At 32.6% G+C, this 23,998-nt stretch overlaps 2 protein-coding genes across 10 annotated transcripts in view; both read left to right on the plus strand.

The window, feature by feature from the left end:
• Nucleotides 1–11,895, plus strand: part of LOC113392751 (1-acyl-sn-glycerol-3-phosphate acyltransferase alpha) — a 125,929-nt gene extending 114,034 nt beyond the window's left edge. Inside the window, exon 6 of the mRNA XM_064220809.1 lies at nt 11,886–11,895. The gene's annotated coding sequence lies outside the window, so the exon portion shown is untranslated. The remainder of the gene's footprint in view (nt 1–11,885) is intronic.
• The window catches only part of Raskol (raskol), a 140,701-nt gene that overhangs the window by 87,634 nt on the left and 29,069 nt on the right, over nt 1–23,998 (plus strand). Inside the window, exons 1-2 of one of the 9 annotated variants that reach the window (XM_026629353.2) lie at nt 1,872–2,080; nt 15,808–16,267. The exons of 6 other annotated variants lie outside the window; for them this stretch is intronic. In XM_026629353.2, coding sequence (XP_026485138.2) covers nt 16,066–16,267 — 202 coding nt within the window. In that variant the 5' untranslated portion in view covers nt 1,872–2,080; nt 15,808–16,065. Of the gene's footprint in view, nt 1–1,871; nt 2,081–11,164; nt 11,410–15,807; nt 16,268–23,998 lie in introns of those variants that run through there. 2 more of the 9 variants (XM_026629354.2, XM_026629352.2) reach the window with 2 other exon arrangements.

Below are 23,998 nucleotides of genomic sequence, written 5' to 3' on the forward strand. Positions count from 1 at the left end.
ATAATAGCTGTGTTCTGTTTATTTCATTCTTCCGGTGGTTGCCGCGATAAATCTCGCCGAGGTTTTAACAGTCTTTCTACATCTTCTTGGCATTGAATCTTCGCTGTTAACATCAATACGCTAGTCGTTGGTCTATTTTTATATAGGTTTGTTTACGGGCATAATGAGGCAATCCTTTGAAATGTGTTCTATACTCGAATGTTTTTTTTTTCCCTTAATTTACGTCATCATTGATATTAGTTTATTTAGGTGTAAAAGTATTTGTGAGGTAATGAAAAGATTTTTGTTATTACCAGGAATGTTTGTCGGTTATACAATATGTGTATAATGTATTATGAGTAGACTTGGATAAGAATATTCGACCGTTAGTCGGTTTTTATCTATCAATACTAAATATTAAATGTTTTTGTTTTACAATCACATAGTAAATAAATGTTTACGTGACAGTTGCCTTACTTTTATTATCGTGAGCGCGCTATCTCCATTGCTCAATAATTGCACTCATGGTAATAAAACATTTTATTTTAACATATATTTCTACGCCGATACGCTTTAAAAGTAGCACCTTCTCAAATTTATATTTATACGTCATACAATTTTTCGAAAATTATAAGTTACTCGGATTCACTGCGTCTCTTGAATTTAAATTTAGTCACGCAAATTTAAATATTTAGTCAAGCGAGAATACAGAACCGTACCAGATTTTAAATTACAAGGCTCTTTTTTATTTTATAAGCGAAAAATTTTAAGTCTTTTCAATTTGGTTGAATAATTGAGATTCTACACGGCATACACGTACGTTAATTTGTGCTCAAAATATATTATTCTAAAGGAGACACGTTTTATTTTAATTAAAATTTTGATATGTTTGGACCCGTAAATATCAAACTCAAGCGCTTGCGCTGTTGCTAAGCGACGATGAAGGAAAATATCGAGAGAAATAGACGAAGATTGGAGACGAAACAGTTGTCTGGTAATCGGCAGTAGAGCAAATAAACAAAGTCATTGTCCAAAGTAAAATATGCAAGGGCTATAACTGAAACATTTAATTATTATATATCAAGTTTTACTAGTAGTTAAAATAATTGTAGTAGTCTGTAAATGTGCCTATTGGTGCCTATTGCTGGACACAGTCCGTTTTAAGATTTGAACGAAGCATTTCGTAGATTTCGTAGATAGTAGCAGTAGTCCATGGTTGTTATTATAAAACCTGGCCTAGGTTCGGGTTGTCGGATTAAAAAAAGAGAAACTTTTGTAGATGTTATCATGACTGTTTCGTGCTATTATATTGTAACGAAAGGAAAACGCATGTTGTGAATTATCGCGTACGTTTGCCCTCGTTCTGTGGCTATCAGAGTTAATGTATTCAGTGAATTAACGCAACACACACACACACACACTTGTACTTTTCTAAAATTGTAGTTCGAAATAAGAGAGGCCCGAAAGTACGTAAATAAATAAGAAATTGATGACTTTTCCGGAACATAATTTTATTACTTTCTATTAAAGATCCACTTTCAAAAAGTTATGGACATTCATGATGGTATTTTTAGTTGAATTTGCAAATATTATATACTTTCACTATCGCTCAACACATTTATTATTTATTTGATTTAACAAAAAATAAAAATACTTGAAGTTGGCATCCACGACACTAGTAGGCCTGGACGATATGATAATTCTTATCGTTACGTGCCCGTTTTTTTCTATGAAAGCGGCACTGTACGCAGTACGGTGGGCCAAAGCTTGGATAAAAAGCAGTTGGAAAGAAGCCTTTATTCGTATAGACATACGACACAGGTGTACTGTGAGTTTTGTCGCGTGTACGGTGGTGGGTGCAGCGAGCGAAGCGTTTAGTTTGTAAACAGTTTCTACGTGCCCGGGCAGCGCGCGCGTCGTACCGCAGCGTTGCATGCGTTAAACAAAAAGTTAAAATTCTGTGACAGTTTTACCTCAGTGTACATTAGTAGCTCACAATAAGCAGGAACTCCGCGGCTTGTTCCGAGTCAAGCGTGAACTTTTGTGTTTCAGTGCAATAGTTATCCTTTCTGATTGTGGGATTGTGTTGTGTTGAAGTCGTGTGCGTAAAAGTTTTTAATAATATAATAAACCAATAAAACGGTTTGTAACAAGTCTACCTTACAGATAATATGCTAGATATGATTTACAACGAAAACAATTTAAATTAGGTTTATTTAATACTGCTCAATTACAAAGTATGTTATTGTGTATAATAATTAATCATCTCGTATATTATTGATTAACTTGGCCTTAGCCCATCACACATCGGTGAACCGCTGCTGCAGATACCTAAATATAGCTTTTCCAACGCGTGTCAGGCCACCTTGTGATGATAACCATAAATTTCACATCACACCTCATTAGATCAGAATAAAACAAATACTTGACACTCATTACAACAAATTAAAATAAATCTTTCAATTTAATGTATGCTATTAACAAACCATGTAAGGCTCGTAGAAGACTAAATTCTAAAGAATAAATTCCTTTATCTTATACAAATGAGTTCTCTTTAAACAAGTTTCAAACGGATTACGTAATATTTTTACCTACTTTGACTGTTATCGTGATGTTAATAAATGTTAAAATTAATCTATTTAGTTTTAAAAAATATATTATATACAAGTTTTTTTTTTTTATTTTGTAAGCAGCTGTCTCGGGCTTAGCATTAACGAGTCATAAAGGGTACTCCTTAAAAATGTGTCTCTCAGCCTAATGAGCGTTATTCGCACTGGCCTACATGCTTACAATCAAAGGACATTCAGGTTAAAACACTAAAATTGACATTTAGTTATGTATAAAGTTTCATGAAATATTTGTGAATGTCATAGATATATATAAAAAAATTAGGTTAGGGTTTGAAAAACTATGAGGGAATAACAGTTTATTTGTCACAATTACGTATACGCAAACGCACTTGACCGATATCGTCACCCTTAAAACGCAATATTTGCGTTCGTAACGACACATTGAATACGATTATCCTACACCTGCAGGGTAATCGATATTTACCACAGGCGCCTATCAAATTCCGATCACAAAATTGGATTTCGAGCATCTGCCTGGCCGGGTGGCAAGAAATCACGCACATGTCGCTGCATCTCGGAGCCCGCATCCCGCTACCTGCCCCGCAACTATTGTTACCCTGTACCCTTGTACACTACAATAGACCTGCTTACCCTGTTTTGTTCCACGAACAAGAATAACATTTTGTCGTCCTTCAAGTGCGCTTATTACAGCACTCGAGTTGGGAATGTTAAGTATAAATGCACCGCTAGCCTCGTTTCTTCAAATTTGTAAGCGTAGTGGTCTCGAAATCAAATTCATGATCTTTGAAAGAAAATTTTATACATAGCAACAGATTTTTAGAATCGATTCGAGTTTACGATACAGGTAAACGATTCATAACAGACTGTATTATGGTGATGCAAAATTTGTAACCCCGACCACGTTCCTAACACACCGTGCATCAGACTTTGAATGCGATGAGAATTCGATTTCAAGCGTGGACTGGAATTTTAATCACCGTTACACGACAAAAGAGAATTAATAAAGCCTAATATGATATGAAACAGGCAATTATTTCAGTTAATACAAACTCCGGATCTATTTGACGCATTACGTAGATTAGTTAAGTCGCAGTACTGACTTCAGATTGTACTAAAAATTGATAAAATAACCTTCTCGTCACAAGTCATCGTGATTCCGACAGCGTCAGACATCTAATAAATGTCAAAACGGCGCTCGTGTATACTTTAATTTACAGCTATGTTGTATATCTACATTTTATTGCATTTTTTTTCTGCTATTTTTTTCAATTTTTATAGCCTTATGCTTTTAAAAGTCAAGTCAATGTGTTGTTATAAATCAGGATCTTGGTTGGCGACTGGTAAGTTAACGGTTATCATCTCCGAATTCCCCTTGAAGCCGATAACGACCCGTGAGAATACGCAACGGAGAAAATAATCTTGAATTTTTATTATATCAAGACGAAATGAACGATATTTATAAAAATGTGTTAGTGTGCGTTTTCTTTACTTCTTGTTGTGTTTTTTCCTTTTAAAACATAGTCACGATTTTGAATTATCGCAGTTATCTCAACAGCTAATATATTAAGGTCGATTTTTCACTGTGTTAGTTAAAACGATAGATTGATGATAAACTATGCTTAAGATATAAGTTTTATAATATCGATGTAAAGTTAATGTTCATTGCGATTTATCCGTTCAGATCTGATACACTGAGGTTTTGATATATGATCCAAAAAAATATAAAACGATGCCCATGGCAGCTGCCTGCAACTATTGTAGATATGAGTTTAATAACTTGTAAGAGTATAAGTAAATCGACACTGTTTTTAATATAAATTTAAGTAGTGTTTTCCTGTAAGCGACACTTGATCCAGTTTGAGAGGTGGTCTTCGCGGTTGAGTGGCGACGTGTCCTCAAATTCCTCAATTTATTGTTCGAGTTTGTACAGAGTTAATTTAACTCTGCCAACTCAAGTGTGTAATATCTGTAAAAACGTTAACCTTTTGACTCATAATGTAACATGGAAACACAGTCTTTTGATATAACAAAAATAAAAATATATAGTAAAAAGCGTCCTTAACATTACTTTGGATCAAGTTCGCTAACAAAGAAAATATTTGCGTGACATAAATTGTATTGCTATTTAAAAAAAAAAACTAGTGTATTGTTATAGATACCAATTCTCATTACTCCGTCAACAAAACATTAAGTGGTCTGCATATCCGCGATCAGTCCCTCGCACTTCCGGTGCCAATTATGGCGACGGAAACCGATACGCAACTGCCAATACTTTGGCAAACGTATACTGTATGCACAAAGTACCTACAATACGTTACATAAAAATAATTGAAGCAAGTATTTAAACAAATATTGATTAATTTATGTCACACTACTCTCAGAGTAATATGTAGTTTCATTTTTCAAATTCAAATTTCTCTTAACATTAATGCAGCGACATAGTCAATGTTCAGCATACCCAGTTAATGTAAGCCTCGAATTATCGTAGTCGTATTTGCATGTATTATAGACCAATACGAGCTTACAGATAATCTCTATTGCATTAAACGATTACAACGTATTAATATTGCGTATAACATAATTAAGAAGTTTCCTTTTATATAAGCTGGTCAAACATATCTACATTTTTAATTAAATTTAAATATCCAACACAGGGTATTAATTAGTCAATGTGAAAATATGCAAAAGTTCCACTCGATGACGTAATATAATTTTGAAAGTTTATCCCATAAATATAATAATTAGATTAGTATTTACGATGTATTTTACGTATTCGGCTTTGTTTTCATGTTCTGACATTTACGCAATAACTTTCTCTTAATCACACGACTTTTTGCGAAACCTGTATAAACGTGGTTATGCAATAATCAACTTTATGACATTAAAAATAATTGAATAAAACCTCTTTAACGTCCGAAAATATGGTATCGAATAAATTTAGAAATGCTATAGAATTTTGTTTGTTTCGTAAACACAAAATGTATTACTACAGAAATATTTACAAAATAAACAAGTTACAAACACAGAGTCGCAGGGGGATAGGCAGAAAGCAGTAACCCGGTTTCTTTGTGTAAATGTCGGAAATAGCCCTACATAATATAACTCAATGCGACGGTAGCTACTTGGTAAGGCATTCGATGTTTACGATGGACAAGTCGTACCACTTACCTAGTACTTGCGAGTTTTGCTTCGAGAGAAATTGGAGTGTCAACCTAATTTTTTATTATACTACTTAAGTTTATCGTTACTGTTAATCGGATATTTTATATAAATTGTATACATATCATGAGAAGTTTTAAAGTCTACTTCATTAATTTAATATTGAGTGTGGTTGAATTTCATCAATGTCGTTGACTAACTCCAACCTTTGGCACATTTACGGTGCAGTAGATTTCATATGATATAATTTTTGTATCCGTTTTCTAATAAAGAGTAAAAAAAGAAAGATTCGATATATCGATATTTAACTAAGTGTATTCACAAAATTAAAGATAAAGCCAAAAAAGATCTGTAAATATATTTTATTATCATTGAAAGTAATGCAAAACATTTGATATTCTGAATTAAACGATATACACGAAACCGTTTATCGATAACGATTCGGTAGAACGGGACGCGGTGGAAGCTGTGATCTGGATTGCTGGCGACCTTCCAAACAGTGCTTTATAGCATAATTTACTGATCCGCTGCAGCAGAAATATGCCTCTGCAGTATTCTAGCTATTCCAGAATTTTTGAGCGCACTCTGTAACTTTTATATGACGTGTTATGTATTATGTATACTTGTACACAAGGTCAGCTTAAGAATGAAAATTTTGTTTTACAAAACTGATGCTATTTTTATTAAATAAAGATATTTGTAAATATTTCTCTGGCTCAGATGTTATGCCGGACACTGACGACATAGTTGGATCTCGTGCTACAGCGAGTATGATACGTACACGTAATGTAAGTGATTATTGTGATGATTAATTTAACTGTAAGTATTTATTAACATTCCATCTTTAAATTTTCAATGAAACATATGTATATATTTAATATATTATATAATAAATTCGAGATGTTTACTTGTTTATCGGTTATCGTAATCTCTCTATAGCTTTATTTTTGTTGAAATATTTAATAAAAATAAAAGTAAATATCTGAACCAAAACTTAAAATTTTAAATTATAATTATTTTTAATAATTATAAAACAATTTAAAAACTTTAAGTGCAATATTACACCCATCTGGCGAACAAACTATCTTCTCACGATCGTGGTCGAGACCCATATGTCTTACAACGTTACCTTTCTTTGCCCGTCTGTGAAGCTGAGACCATAATTCCTTTTAGCGAGTCGTGATCTCATTACACCGATGCCGGAAAGTATGTCAGTATGTGTAGGCTGGTAATGCACCGTTGTGAGCGCGCTGCGTGCTTAATCTTACCCATTGAGCATTTGTGAGACATCGAACTATATGTCTGTTTTTCAAATATGCCTTCGGTATTTTGAAATCATTATCTCGTAAACAGTCCCGAGCAAGACAGAAAAGTGTAAAAATTCATCATCAACATTATTATTTGAAAAATAAATGTATCACAATAATATTGAATACCCGGCAAATATTCTTTACCATATATTATCAAATTAAATTATTTATTTTATTTATCGAGCAAATACTATCGGTTTCATTAACGGGCGTTATAATTGCTGTAATATTATAACAGTTACTTCTTGGTCTTAAGTCCAGTGGCATACTTATTTCTGAAATACTGTTTGGCAAATCCCTAAAAGTCTAGGATTTTTTTGTTTAATTAAATTCCCAGTATCAGCCTGAAGTTGATTTGAGCTGAGCCATGAAGTTGGCAGGGCTAATACTCTCTTGTCTCGGAAAGCACGTAGAGTCCTTAGCCTTTTTCGTCGTAACGCAGACCAGGTTCCAACTCCTTATTCCCTCTGTATTTTACTTTGGAAATATGTCATGCTCAGTTGACTCGCCTTCCTTGAAATTTTGTGATAGTGAACCTAATCTGTAACCTTATCTTGCGTGACGAAAAAGTTCGTAATATTTCAACCTTGTAATAATTGATTGTAAATATTAATTTCATAAAATTATATTTAACAGTACCGAAATTTATCTAAATATTATTTCAACGTAATCTTGTAAACGTACTCTATAGCTTGTAACGTACTCATGTAAATGCATTTTATAGCTTTAAATATTCATTTAACTGTATAATTAATTTCCAAGAGTTTCTTAGAAGAAGCCAACACAGTATATAATTGAATAAAACAAAATTATGCTATTGATTATTTTGCCCCGTTATGATGAGCTACTTCTACCGTTAGTGATGGTGAATGGACGTATGCCTTATTCGTTATAATGATTGAATATTACGTTTTTATCATAAGACTAACAAGAAAAACGGGCGATACTTATAAAATATATTATATTGGTAATAAAATTAGTGACGGGCCTGTTGCAGCTTCGATTGCGCAAATCTGAAAGCCATATTGTTCAGGTTGTATAATCATTGATCAAAATTAATAAAAGTTAAGTATTTTGAGAGAGAATAAAAAAAAAAAACGTTCTGTAGTTATTGTTCTTTTTTTTTTGTAAATTTTCGTTAATTTAAAAAAAAAGAAAGGAGATTATCAACGTGTCAACTGTACGTGTTCCTCGATATTTTCTCCTCATTTCAATGATTCAATTTCATTTAATATGTTATGGGTTGAAGTCAGGCCCTCGTTAATTCTAAGAATAAAATCTACTCGTTATAACGGTGGAATAAAAGTGTGGAAAAGTATGTTTCGGTAAATGGCGTTGTCTCGTGTGATTAGCGGGTTGAGAAGTTCGTACCCGTATTTTTGTACAAGTTAAACTAAAAACTTTAAAAGGTAGAAATTAAATATTTACAAGTACGTGCTAACAAAAGCAAGAGAAGGCAATCTGCTCAGACAAAATATGAATATCGAATGAAAAATAAAACTAATTAGGCATCATAAATATTATTCATAAGTTAATATTATTAGTAAATATATGTACCGCTTTAAATATTTTTAGTTAAAAACAATTTTATTATTGGTGCAGTTAAATTCGCTGGAGTATTTATTCAAGGTGCAAAGTTTGTTGCTATAATTAATAACTAAAATCACGAAATCGAAACAATGAACAAACAATCTGACGGCAAATGTAGCAACAGAAGTGTATTTATGTTTTGACCATCGCTTTCGTACGTCATTAGATCAAGGCTTCAAGAACGGCCTTTGTTTTTGTATTCACAATGTTTTTGGGAAAAAAATAATATGAAACTGTATTTTAGGTAAACAATATTCAACTTAAAATGAGCATTAATATAAAAAAATTATGAAAAAAAAGAACATAAAATATTTCTTTAAGAAAGAAGTTTGTTCAAATAAATATTCTAAGTAGTTATAATTTATTGGGATAGGTTTGAAGTTGCATTGATTAAAATATGAATTCCAAATTTATTTAGACACAGGCAAACGTCCAGTTATCAATATAGAAGGGCAGTGTACTGCAGATTGCGCAAAGCAGCGACGTGCCAACTCTCCCAAGATCACTCGCCCACCGCCCGCCTTAGCAGCTCCTACACAGAATTCATAACATAAACCAGACTGCAATCAGTGATTGTGACTCAATTATACAATAACTAATGATATAATCTCCAACTCAAGTAAAAGGTGTTCATTCTAGTAATATGTATTAAATTGTGACGGATCTCTTTAAAATTTATGATATGTGCCTTGGTTATACGTACTCAAGTAATATGACAGACACTGAAATAACATTCTGAGTGTTAGTTTTGAAACATACACGTTGTCTTATTTTTTATAATATATCAGAAAACGAAACAAATAAATAATATACATATACAAACATTATTTACAATGATATATTGTATTCAGGTACATACTTTTGTATAGAATTCATCAAAGTTATACTTTTAAATCTTTATTAATAATTAAAGTAATTTATATAAGGATAGGATCAATATAAGGAGAGTAGGTCCATTATTTTTTTGTACCTTACGTTTACCCATGGCATGATCTAGCAATTACGAAAGATTAAGATGATGTTGATTCAAGGTTGCTCTTCGTTATTTTTATCATATTAGGTACTTTATTAACAGAAATGCGTGCTTAATAACTAAGTACTAATACGAATTAGATAAAACTAAGAATATTTACGTATTTAAGCTATATTATAATGCCTTACTACAACACTGAATATTATCGAATTTAGAAGTTATTATACTTAATTGTAAAGTTAACGATTATATTATAATGTTTTTAATCGAAAAGTATTTACCAACAATGAGATATTTTAAAGAGACTATTTGTTAAATATATTTTATTAGGTACTTATTATAATATAACTAAAACTCGTAAGTTTTCATATTTGCCAAAATCTACAAGGATTTAGAAACTATATATTGCATTTTAAGAAAATGACCTTTTTATGGATTTTTTTTAGGCAGAATATAACCAAATGAGACTTTTTAACAATTATAAATGTTTTGTACAAAATACTTTAGATCAGAGAAGGAATTATAATAGGTTCAACTCTGGTTGTACATACGCAGGACTCCGAGCACGCGGTCGACATTCCAGTCGTACTGTTTGCCCGGCCCGTCTAGCGGGCTTAAAATAATTACACAAGTGTACTACGAGCTAAGACAACCCTCTAGAGTTCGTTGTTCCTTCGTTTGCTTCGTCGATTTCAACATTGGAGAGTAAAAGTTCTTCTTTAACAGGTTTCTGAATCGCATTGACTGCGGCGAAAGACGAATGATCACTTTCTCTTATATAACGATTACCTATCTTGGCATACTGTCTTATGGTTTGCACTTCGAACATATTTTTAAGAAAACATAAAGTGGCCAGTTATATTCGCGACTTTAGTTGCATGGGCTTTTGTTCGAAATATGAATAATTATAGGACTCGTTTTTATATTCTTAAAAAAAATGTTTTGATGTTCCACGCACTTATGGCCAAATAATGCGCTATTTGGACATAAGCCCGTGACACTTATACTTGCAATTACACAGGTACGCTCGCCTTTTTCAGAATACAACTTTAAACAAAAAGCAAATTTGGTTAAATTACCGCGCTATTAAACTAATGTGATGTTACTAAACATAGAATATTTACTCCAGTACTATTTAAAAAATCTTTGGATTTGATACCAATTTCGATCGACCTACAACCGTAACGATGAAATAAGATCGATGCTGAAAGTGTACTTATTGCATTGAAAATAATCTGACTGGACCAGCTCATATTTCTTGATCATCTACCTTGGACTAAGATATGGTTTTATGTTATTTAATATTTTGTTTTTAACCTTTTCGCAATATCACCTAAAAATCGTGAATAATATTTATGAAGTATTATATAAAATTTTCGATATTTTTTTCGTTTGTACATGGTCTAGTTTATTACATACAGTTATCTACAAATCTATTTGTGTAAATTAGTTTTTATTCGCTAATCACTGTACTACAGCTCATCTGTGCGGTGAGGATTATTGGAGCACGTTCGAATTTTAAACTGTGAATAGTAAATAAACGGACATAGGCGAGGCGGCGCGGCGCGGACGTCGCGTGCGCGTGCGCTTCTCGTCTTGTTACTCGCTTCAGTGTGTTAATGTCTTTGAATGGAAGCAGTCACGCGGCTTTCCATTCTTTTATATTTTATCGTACGTACTACGAACACAAAGATGACCTAGTTTTTATTTGCAATTTCAATATCAGTTACAATGAAGTGAATTGTTCAAAATTTGCATTAGTGAAGTTTGTGATTAACTGTTTGTAGTTTCCTCATACTTTTGATGCGTAGGTTTATTTTGATGTCGTGCTATTTCAGTAAATATGTTCTCTGTGTGGATAAACAGCATGTTCGGAATATTACAAACGGTGTTTACATCCTTCGATGACAAATAGTTATAAATAAGTTTTTAAATATGTAACATTGTTTTAATTACTGTGTAAGAAATAGTAGTGATACTTTAACTAATTCAAAAACATATAACCCATTTCTATACGAAATCTATATTATTAGACAATATTATTTTCAAATCGATTTGATTATTAACCTTTGTTCATTCTAAACACGTGTTAATTTTAGATCAAACATTTAAAAGTAGATAACGTTAATATTATACATGTACATGTTTAAAAATTAATATGCAAATAACTCCAGCCTACTATTAAAGAGGTTTCTTTCTACAGTATTTCGATTATCGAATATTCGTTTTAGTTCATAGGTACGAATGTTAGAAGAACAGCACTGGCTTGTTTAACACATTAACTTTAATTCCATCACGAGATCCAGTTTAACCTGTCTAATGAGTCTTTAACTCGATTTATCTGTCCAGTCTGTACTAGTCCCAATGGTCATATCCGTTGCAAATCGACGGTTTCCTTCGAAGATGGTCGCTCGAGTCTTTCATGAACATGATTTATACCTGCCACGTCATTAGTTTATGTCAACGCCTGTCACTGGCGGATGCGTTTATTTGCCTCGACAGCCTATTTAATGATATCACTTGGTACAAAAGCTTTCAAGCAGCTTAACACTGTTAGATAACTGTAAGGACTTAACGAAGTCTTGAACATTATAACCTCCAACCCATTTTAAATTGTAGCTAAATATCATTAATGTTTATGAAATAAAATTATTTTAAAATGTTTACGATTATAATTGAGTTTTACAAAGATATTAATTTGATATTCGTGATTGTGACCTACATTAGCGGTTTAGGGAGTTAAGGCGATCGATATACTTATCATGATTTCAAGACAAGGTCGCTAGATATGAGTAAGAATAAAACATTAACGCGAGTAAATAACGCATTATAATGTCACTGAAATATTGTGCAAATAATTTGCAAATAAACGCGGTGCGTTGTTGGTCCCACTGGGAGCCTTGGCTTATCTTGAGAAAACATCAGTCTCGGGGCGGAAAATGCTGGCTATCTGCCAAGCCTGGCCTTATGAGTATAACTGTATCCATCAGATTTTACCGGTTAGCAGCTTACGAGATAAATGTATGTAATTTTTATAACAGACTAGCTGTTACCCGCGGCTTTGCCCGCGTAGAATATGAATATATTTACAAATTAACTTAAAATGTTACGTTAATGTAATACCTCTTTGTATACCACATTGGTGTGTATTTCAGCCCTTAGGGTAGAATATCCAGAAACGCTTAAATGCGAATCAACTCATTTAATCGGTAACCCAAAAATAAAATTTCATGCTTCTAACTTCAAAATGACGGAATTCTAGACTAACCTGTATACGAAATGTCAAACTCTATTTCTCCCCTTAGGCGTAAAATATCCAGAAACGCTTAAATACGTATCAAATAATTTTTAATCAGTGGCATAAAAATAAAGTTTCATGCTTCTAACTTCAAAAATGACAGACTTCCAGACTAATTTGTATACGGAATGTTAACACTATTTCTCCTCTTACGCGTAAAATATCCAGAAACGCTTAAATACGTATCTACTCATTTTTAATCAGTAGCCCATAAATAAAGTTTCATGCTTTTAACTTAAAAAATGACGGATTTCCAGACTAACCTATATAAAAAATGTCCTACCCCTATTAAACTCCTTAAAGGTAGAATATCTAGAAACACTTAAATACGTATATAATCATTTTTAATCAGTATCCAAAAAATTAAGTTTCATATTTTTAGCTTAAAAAATGTCGACTTCCATGAAAACTTACAACCCTTATTTCACCCTCTTAATGGTAGAATATCTAGAAACGCTTAAATACGTATCTACTCATTTTTGATCAGTATCCCAAAGATAAAGTTTCATGTTTCTATCTTAAAAATGACGGACTTCTATACAAACTGTCAACCCTTATATCACCCCCGTAGGGGTAGAATATGCAGAAACACTTAAATAAGTATCTACTCCTTTTTAATCAGTGTCATGTGAGTCATGATATGTTATTTTATAAGTGTACAGACTAAAATATAAGTTTTATGCTTCTAGTTCTAAAAATTCTAAACATGACAATACTTTCAACAACTTACAACCTTTCATCCCCCTTTTCAACCCTTTACAGCACTTTTTTCCAAATAAAATTGCCTATGTCCTTTCTCAGGCTCTAGACTATTTGTGTACCAAATTTCATTTAAATCGGTCCAGTAGTTTTGGCGTGAAAGCGAGACAGACAGACAGACAAAGTTACTTTCGCATTTATAATATTAGTATGGAAGTTTGGATTGTTATTTCAATCGCTAGAGAACTCCGATAATAACCGGGTCCGATCGCGCGATCGCCGCTAAATTCAAAGTGCTACAGGGAGAACCGCGGCCTCCGACGCGCCTATAGCACGCTCCAGCCGCCCCGGCCGCTCGGTACCACCGCAAACGCTACGTTCCGCAATTTTTAAATCTGTAATATCTTCGAAAATATTCATTTAAATCATATGCTGTAAAGGGCCATATAGATCAATATTAAATCAACAATGTATTTAAGGCCTTTCATTGGATAAGGATTAATGCTGTATAGATTAAAATCGCTTCGAAAATTAGCCAATATTTGTGGTAAAAAATAAATAACAAAAAAAATTTATTGTGGGTTATCACTTACAGATAGACACATACCATCGCGGACTTTTTTGTAGACATTTTTGAGGTGTACAATTCTGTAGTACATTATTTTGATCAATCTCATAGTGTTCAGCCAGCGTTTGCAATAGGTATATGGGCAAAAAAATTATAAATTTACGACATCACATTAAAAACTTTTAAAATTATCAGTGTTACTTAACTATATTGTCTATGTATTATGTACAAAAACCTTCCTCTCGAATCACTCTATCTATTAAAAAAAACCGCATCAAATTCCGTTGCGTAGTTTTAAAGATTTAAGCGTACAAAGGGACATAGGGACAGAGAAAGCGACTTTGTTTTATACTATGTAAAGAAAAGATAAAGAAGCAAAGATTAAATTATCATGATCTTTCGAAAATGTGTATTTTACTCGCGAGTCTACTAATAGTTTCACTATGAAAATAGCGTTATTTTATTAATTCTGAACTATTTATTCAACATTGTTCTCCAGGTTTAAGAGGAGACAAGTAAAAAGGCATTTTTTATAAACTTATTATCAATAGATCGTATTAGTTAGTCATTACCAAAACATTCACACCGAATAAAAGTATACAGCTTCCGCAATTTTCTCCTGACGAGCCTCTGTCTCCAAGATTCTCTCACGCTGAACTTTCCATTAAACAATAGCATGTTTGAGATTTCACTTTTTTGTCAACAAACGAAGCTCGCGTAAATATAACTACACAAAAACAACACTTTTCCTGTTCCTTGATTATAGTGACGTTTTCAATCAATTATACCGAAGATACCTTGTCGTTTATTAATAAGTGAAATTTTGCAACTTAATATAATTTGAAACGTGTCCAATATCGATCTGTCTTCCCTAATTGTCGTTATAATATATTCTTGTTATTCAAACGAAATGAAACATTCTGAACTTGAGTAATGATTTTTTTTTTATAATTATCAATATCCTCTGATAAAAAGTAATTAAAAGGAACAAATATTGGTTTGTTAAAAGCGTAAATTTAATTGCAATTAGCGGTGGGTTTGATAAATACCTAGAATTATTATGGCTTAAATAAATACATAAATTAAAAAAAAAATTAAAGGGCTTTTGGTAATTTTTGCGGTTGTTCAGATGTTTTTGATAGATCATGAATTTGACACTTTTAAGTGTTTTTAATATGTTGAGTTTATTATTTATTTCATACATGTCGCTAGAGACTAAAGTGTGAGATGTAATCGTACGTTCAAATGGCAGGTACATGCGAGTATGTACCCGGTTCTTTACAAAGATGTTTCCTTTTGTTCGAGTGCCATTCATTAGTCGAATGTCACATTGGTAGACCCCATTCTTCGGGAGTGCATTGAACCGACGCTGTCATATCTCCAGGCGTCATACGAGGCTTTGCGCTAACGTGTTTAACGAGTTGTGCTGTCGTGTTTTTGGTTATCCAGGATCTTGCAATCATTACCAGCGTTTTTTTTTGTCACCGGCAGCAACGAATGAATCGGCCAAATAGCAAAAAGTAACGGGACTTGTTTACAAAACCGAACTCGCTACTGCATCATATATATCATTAAATCTTTGTTTATTTATTCGATACGCACACAACTTTTTAATATAAATAATTACTATGCAATCTCAGATTCGTCGATAAGATATACGAGTAGCTACGTCACGTGATCCGATAAATCATATGAAGTACCTGATACATAAAATCACATTATAAACGCAATGGCGATATTTACCTTGATGAAACTGTGATAGTGCAAAAGTGTAAATTAAAGTGACAATCATAGCGAAAGAATTCCAGTGAAGAAAGTGAAGTTTTGTATTGGTTGCCATTTGACACGTGTGTTGTGAGTGGTGTTAACGCTGATAGTTAATTGGGATATGAGTTAGAATGAGCACGGAGCGACGTCTCTCTCGGAGCTTCCACTCGTGCTTGAAAGGATCCTCGACTGAGGAAGCGGCAGACGATGAGGAGAGCTGCTACCACTCCCTCGGTGGTCGCCACACACTAAACAGACAGCCGCAGGTGTATGTCGAGGACTTGTCCAACATCACTCTCGCCGACTTCGATACTTCACAAGATGAAAATGACGGTACGTATATTTATTAGAGAAAAGGTTAATTAACAAATGTGATTCAACAAAACCAATTTATCAATATAAAAATTAATTACGCAACTTGATATATTGTTGTATTTATAATATATTATGTTTAATTAAAGAGTTATTAGGAAAGTTATATTTATCCTAAACGTACTAGACGTTTATCACGTCAATTTAATTAACGTAATAATTGTGATTGTTATAATTTCAAATGTCATTCATGAAGTTGACAGGCACATAACATCACGCGTCTTAAAGTATGCGTGTATTTAATTGGTCATTTTCTCTAATACAGATAAATCCGTACTGTGATGGCTTAGAATTGTCTTTAACACTTCATTATGTCCACTGTACACAAATTACATTGTAACGTGTAAACTAAATTAATTGAGATTGACATTACGATGTTTTTGTTCACGAACGTTCTAGAAGAACAGTCTCGTAACACCGCAGGACATGATCGCGAAATGTCAAAAAGGGTTTTGTGAAATGTATTCCAATATTATATATGCGAAAGTAACTCTGTCTGTCTGTAGGTCTCTCACGGCCAAACCACTCAACCGAATTTAATGAAATTTTATTTCTTATAAATACTTTAAGGAAGGACATAGGCTCCTAACACCTGACGACCAACCCCTAAAACGCGAGTGAAGCGGCGAGCTACTACTATTTTAATATATAATTATAACATTTAAAGGATTGAAATACAATGCCTTAACTTTGCATTATAACTCGTAATTATATCTTATATAACAATCTCTTATGTATTGAAATGCTAGGATGATCGAAGTGTGTTATTCATATATCTTTAACGAGAGTGAATACGTTAGTGACGTCAGTGTCGAGATCGCTAGCAAATAACAAATTATGATAATGCACTTTTACTAAGATACAAAGACGCGTTTTTGTCATTGATTAGACACAAGAAAAAGAAATAAGCAAATAAAATACAAATCGTGGTATTACTGCAATGTTATTTTGTCTTTGTTAATGAGATTTATTCTGCGTACTAAGAGATCGTACGTGTAATTTAAACTAACTTATTCATAAGCTTTGAATACTCATGACACATAAAGATTACTAGAAAGACACCGCCACGGTCGTTTAAAATTCTAACAATCATAGTAGCCAGATAATAAAATTGTATTAATAATTATTACTTTGAAGATTTGTGTACATAATGTGCGGAAAGATATGAACGCTTGTTATATTAAGTTTGATATGATTTACGAATTAATATTACTTCATAACTTACCTTATAGCAATTGTTTTGTACTAAGAATATTCATGATAAACCTACACAACAATTATTAAACTATCTCGTATGTTCGATTTCGTAATTCTTATTTGTATATTTTTAGTCATCCAAGTTATATCTAAACTAAATATAATAAATCTATTAATATTGTAAAAGACGCGGTAGTCTATTGAAATACCAGAGGGATTTAAAAAATCTTTGTTACACATTTGATAGCCCAAATGCTGTGGAAGGCTATTTAACATAACGCTGCGGTTCACGGGGCTGGAGCAGGATCATTTAATGTTACTGAAATCGCTCGGAGCAGCTAGTAGATTATGACCGACCAATACATTACTAACTATCCGTCCTGGCTTCAAAAGGGTACTATAAGTGTTCATACACAACTTTTACATTGAAGAACAAATATAAGAAGAAAAGTTGTCGTTTCTTTTTTCCGGCTAGGAAAGTTGAAATTCTCGATTTCTTGATATGCACATATTATATTATGTAAAAATCTGCCTCTTGAATCACTCTGTTTATTGATGAAAACCGCATTAAAATCAATTGCGTATTTTAAATGTTCTAAGCCTACAGACGGCGGGAACCTTTTTTTTAAACTATGTAGATATATGAGGTTTACTAGCTTAACCCCCTCCATCTCTAATCATATCATTGGTTACTTGCGTCTCGCGTATATATCATCCACACAAAGTCCATTTTTTTTTCTTGCATTTAAGTTTTATTAATTACAGTTTTTTTTCAAGTCAATATCCACCATATTAGATATATTTATAGATTGTGTTTACTTTTACTATATTTTTAATTTTTCTAGACGATGTATATTTTAAACGAAACTGACAACTTGCACAAAATATACGAGTCTTGATTTGATCTTGACATTGATAAAGTACGTAATAGGTATCTTCAACGTGTGAGTCATATTTCACCGGATACATAATACCTCTCGACAGTGTGTTATGGAATACCTAAACAATCGTGGCATTGCGAATAAAGCGATATCGTCGCTGAATTTCATTTTGATATATTAACACTATCTATGTTCCATAAAGAAAGAAGCGCTTTAATCCAACAATAAAACCTAAATATGTTTATCCACTTATGATATAGATGTTTGGTTTAAAAAATATCTAAACTGGTTTCCGGGATAAAATGAGGCGACACGACGTTTATAACAAATACCTTCACGTTTTATAAAGTTAATTGTTTACGTCTGTATCGCGGTTAAGTTTATTCAGTATGTGTCCCACACACCTGCGCACTGGCCACCGTCACCGCTCGCATCCGCTTCCCGTACAACCGAACTACCACCCTTTTCGGTTCCACTCGATGCTTCCGTTCCACGATGTAACTTAATCCAAATCAAAGTTACTCTTATTAATTTTTAATTATTATTGTTATGTCCTCGAATAACTTTATTCACTGGGATTTACAAGAATTCAATATATTGTTATTATATACCTTACTATCAATGTTGATTAAATGAATCCAATGATTTCAGTGTAATCTTTGCAAACAATATAATTATTTAATAATATTGATTTTAGCCTCTAGCAATAGTAGTGTTTCAGATTAATCTTATTAATATAAGTTTTGGTATATTATATGTGGGGGAAAAAAACATTAAATACAATTACTCATTTTACTAACATTACAATTACGACAGCAAAATAAAAATAAATTTTCTATTTCATTCTATTCGACGTCTTAATTTCTGTTACCAAATATCATCAAAAATGGGGGTTACAGCGTGTGTTACGTGTTACGCTTTTATTCCAAATTAACGGAATATCGAAACAGGTGGGTAATACCAGTAATAACTAGTTTTTACATAAAGACGAGTGGGTAATGAAAACATGAATAGATCAACTTTAAACTTAGTTTTTATAAAATCTCAACTTTATCGTCGTATCGTATCGCCTCTGAACTTTTCCGTTGGTATGTGATCTCGCTGACTGCATTGTGTTCAGCATCCCCACGGACGGAAGTTGAGTAGGTTGAGGGGCATTGTGTTTTCCTATTGTACGAAGGGTGAATGAAATTTTGAGGACCAGGAAATATTTTAATCGGAAATATTTTAAACGTTATAATAATTTAATCGAATAACAGGTTAGATTGATAATATTTATAATTTTATTTTATATTAGTGACCCACCCCGGCTTAGAACTGAAGAATAAAGAAGCTCTTAACCAGTGAATGTTTTTAGGATTGGATAATTCCAGAGATTAACCCCTGCAAAAATAATACCTCTCTATTAGTATAGATATTCGCACATCTGATCTTGATGTTTATATTATTTTAAACTCGTGTATTTTTTCCTTTACAATGGACGTGGACTACATCATCTAAACAGTATGCATAGAAATCGAGGCCTTCGCCAAAGTGATCGAATCAAAACAAGATGTTGATGTCAACTACGACTTTAATCAATGGACATAATATATAAATATGGAGAAGAACAAAGAACTATATCAATACACAAATAGCAATGATCGCATTCCTACTGGTTGAAGAGTTTTGGTAAAACCTTGACGGGTAGGTATAACCAGTGGCGTAGCATGGGGGGGGGGGGCATGGGTGCGGTCCGCACCGGGCGGCACTTTGCCGGGGGCGGCGCTGCGGAGGTTTAACTTTTTTTAAAGAAATTAATTTTTTTGCCTAACACGCTTAATAGTTAATTTTCAAAATAAAGTTTCACTTGCTCTCACCTAAATAAATCAAGTGAGTTCAAACTCGATAAGAAATTAACTGTCAAAAGAAGATAAGAAATTAAAATTATCTGTCAAAAGTGTTACTCGTACTACTAAAATGTCGAAAAATGCCCGTTATTTTGACTTCAACTCGATAACGATTGCAAAAATAAGAGCGGCAAATTTGGAATCCGCTCCGGGTGCTGGTGACCTATGCTACGCCGCTAGATATAACTCAGGGATTAATTAATCTAGATTCGAAAATAGTTATATCGATGTGATCATATTTGACGGGTTCGTTCAATTAGAATGGGCGTTTTGAGTCGATGAACTTACGGGAATATGGAATTTAGAATCTAACATTCCTATAACTGACTAAGCATTGACGGTGTAAGGAATGGTTTATCTTACCGTGTCCTTAAAGCGAAAATGATCACTCCCAATCACGTAACTCAGTGAAATCATAATAAAATATATCCCTAACAAGGCAGTAGATGTTAATATTTATATACGTTTACGCGTTCTTCTTAATCAGCAAACATATAAACGCTATTAATGCTAGTAGTCGGTTCGTCTGTGATGACATGAGATCATTGATGACTTGATGTTTTTAATTACGCCACAGACTGCACAACGTCGATTAGCATCATATTATCAATATCATATCTGGTTGTCTGTAGTTACTGTCTTTTTGATTTAAACATAAAACAATCTGTATAAATATATGATGCACTAAACTAAAACCGTAACTTTTTAGGATGTTTTTTCATCGTAAAAGTATTTGTCGTTAGTTATCGTCGAGTTAATAACATCTTTGTTTACATTGATAAAAATGTCAAAATCGTTCCTAAACTCTACGGAACTATATTCTTAAACAAATTTGGCAGGCATACTGTAATCCTTGCTAGTCTTTTGAAATCAACGCAAGAATGAGATAGCAATAATTTTAGATCCGTCAAATTAGTTTAGTCTACAAATTCTGTACGACAGAAGCGACACTATAAAAAACCATGTTTACACGGCCTAGTATTTTATACTAAGTTTTGATAACGCGATTATATATTTATAAAATTCGCTTTTTGTACCGAGTTTCCATGACAAAGAGTGGAAAGTTCGCTCATGTGTACTTAAGGTGGCCGGCTTGAATTATCCCGTACATTGCACTCTCGGAAGTCTATTTATATCGATAATATTCTGACACGTTCTTGGCAATCATTCCCCACCGAGCTGACTAACGACACTTTTTGCCATTCATACTTTTTAAACTTCTTACGTAACATCTTATGCTATAAGATTAACTTTCGTGCAATATTTATTAATATCACCTTTGATAATTATGCATAAAGTATTAGTGAAAGTCCCGGTGAGTACTTAAAAGTAAATGGAAATATCGTTTGTGTGCTATTTATGTTAAATGTTTAAAAGAAACGGAAGGCAAATTGGCGTAGGCACCATGTTATCGTTTGTGAAATGTATGCCGTGTACAGGAAATGATAGTCGGCTTAACGACACGTAAATTGTATTTTTTAAATATTTTAAAAATAACTATATTTAGTAATTATGTATATGAAATGTTTAATCGATTAAATATACAAATGGCATTTCACAGCAAATTAGTATTTTTTATTTAAAAAAAGATACGGATAAAATATATAAAAAAATATTTTTTATTACAAACAAATAATTATGAAATAAAATCAATGCCTCATTTTTTTAGTAAATATTTAGATTTTAGTTTACAGTGCCCTCTGTATTATGTCAAAGGTAACTAAATGGTAACTCACTTCAGTTCCACTACTCGCCACAAGAGGTCGCTAAGAGTATTTTTTCTTGATACAGAAGAGGTATTTAATTTCCCCTAAAATTATGATAGTTTTTTTTTTATTTTAGTTGTTATATATATTTAGTTTACATAAAAGATAAAACATGCAATTTTTGTTGTTTTGCGTTTACATTATAGGATTAAGGATATTTATACATTATGTTATATTTGCAACGAGAAATTACAGCTGGAAGTAAATAAATATTAAAATAAATGTATTTTTTAGCTCTAAACGTAAATATCATTTAGTATGTGATTTCATATTATTCCTTAATTTGGTAAAGTAAAGAAAAATACAATGTTGTAATAAACTTCTCCTCTTGTTCAATCGAAGTTCAGAACAATACCATAACCAGTTTAGTAAGTTCACGACCAATCCGCCTCGTAATGCCAAGACTTCGTATCGTGATTTATACAACGTACTTATGATATAGGACTGACTCTTATTCCGTAGGATTTAAGGAGTAAATTTCTTTGTTTATGTTTTAAATCATGGCATGCCTTCAGGCTAGGAAGATCTGCCGACGACCTCCATTCTGTTCTAACAGTAATATAGGATGTACTTCGTAAAGGTTAAGACTTGCATTAATTTTAATAATGAACGAAGAAATCATAGCTGATGACTTTGTATATTTTCTTTAGAACTAAATAAAGTTATGTAAGCAATTCGACATGCTCACTTATTATTTTTATAAATTGTGTTTTATGGTTTATTTGTATACATGTTCGTAATTAGTGATTTACCTGGTAAACTTCTGGTGTACCTAATGGCGTGTGGTTACAATAATTTATTGACTGACATAAACATTTATTTTTACAATAAACAAACGGTATATTATGCTGAAATCAGTTCCCTGATATCTAGTAAAAGCACATCCGTTACTCGAATAAAAAAACATTGTTATTACATATTATTGCTTTTATTATTCTGAATTATTATTCGTCGCGTAGCAATAAGTTGTATTATTTATTTATACATACCATTTTTCTTTTTCGTTCTTTTTGTCTCTACAAAATTAGGGCTATGATAAGTTGTAGTGTTAATATGTTTTAAACATGGAATGTGTAGAAATACAGGATTGGTAATGATGAATGAGAGATGTTTTTAAAATTGTTTGTATTAATAAAATACATACGAAAGATATAATCAATATTTTTCTGCAACAAATGTTTTCATTCAAAATAAATTTCTTGTAATGCTTGTAGATGTTAAATATTTTATGAAATTTTACTGTAATGCGTAAATAATCTTTGTTTTAAAAGCACATGTTAAAGTAATGGAAATCATATAAAAAGCTTGATCTAAGTGATCGTGTATTTACAAGTTTGTCTACTCTAATCGCGACCCGCGAGCTTTTTGTTCCGAGAAAGAGTGGTGTGATACTCCGAAAATAGCCGACGCCGGCCGAAGACAACCGAAGGTTTTCAAACATGGCAGCGGGAGCGCTTGTCAACAAAGTTTCTAGTTGACTTCGAGTAGTGTACTCGTCGCGCGCATTCGTACCGCGAAAATACTTTACGATCAAACATTCAATACCCATGTTATAAAATGTCATTTTAAGTAAAAGTGATTGTTTAGTTTGTGAAAGTGAGTGAATGTTGGAATGTTATTTATGTTGTGTTTTGTTTTATTAAAGTGTTATGTTGGAATATATGCCCATGGATAATTTGTAACGATACTTCTGTTACTATTAAGTTGTTTATATTTCTATGAAGGTCGGTAGATTGTTATAAGTATAAACGAATAATATATAATATTATAATCGTAGAGTGAGTGCATTGTACTGCAGTAAAACAAAATTATTAGAGGCAAAGGTTACCCGGAAACATAACTTATAGTATCGTGTCTATACGTTACATTACAAAATTGAATATACAGTGACTCTTCTTGGCGCTATCAAACAAAAGCTGCGAATAAATAAACAAAATGATTATTTGTCATTAATCAATA

Source organism: Vanessa tameamea, chromosome 5 (genome assembly GCF_037043105.1).
Source record: "Vanessa tameamea isolate UH-Manoa-2023 chromosome 5, ilVanTame1 primary haplotype, whole genome shotgun sequence".
NCBI classification, from domain to species: domain Eukaryota; kingdom Metazoa; phylum Arthropoda; class Insecta; order Lepidoptera; family Nymphalidae; genus Vanessa; species Vanessa tameamea.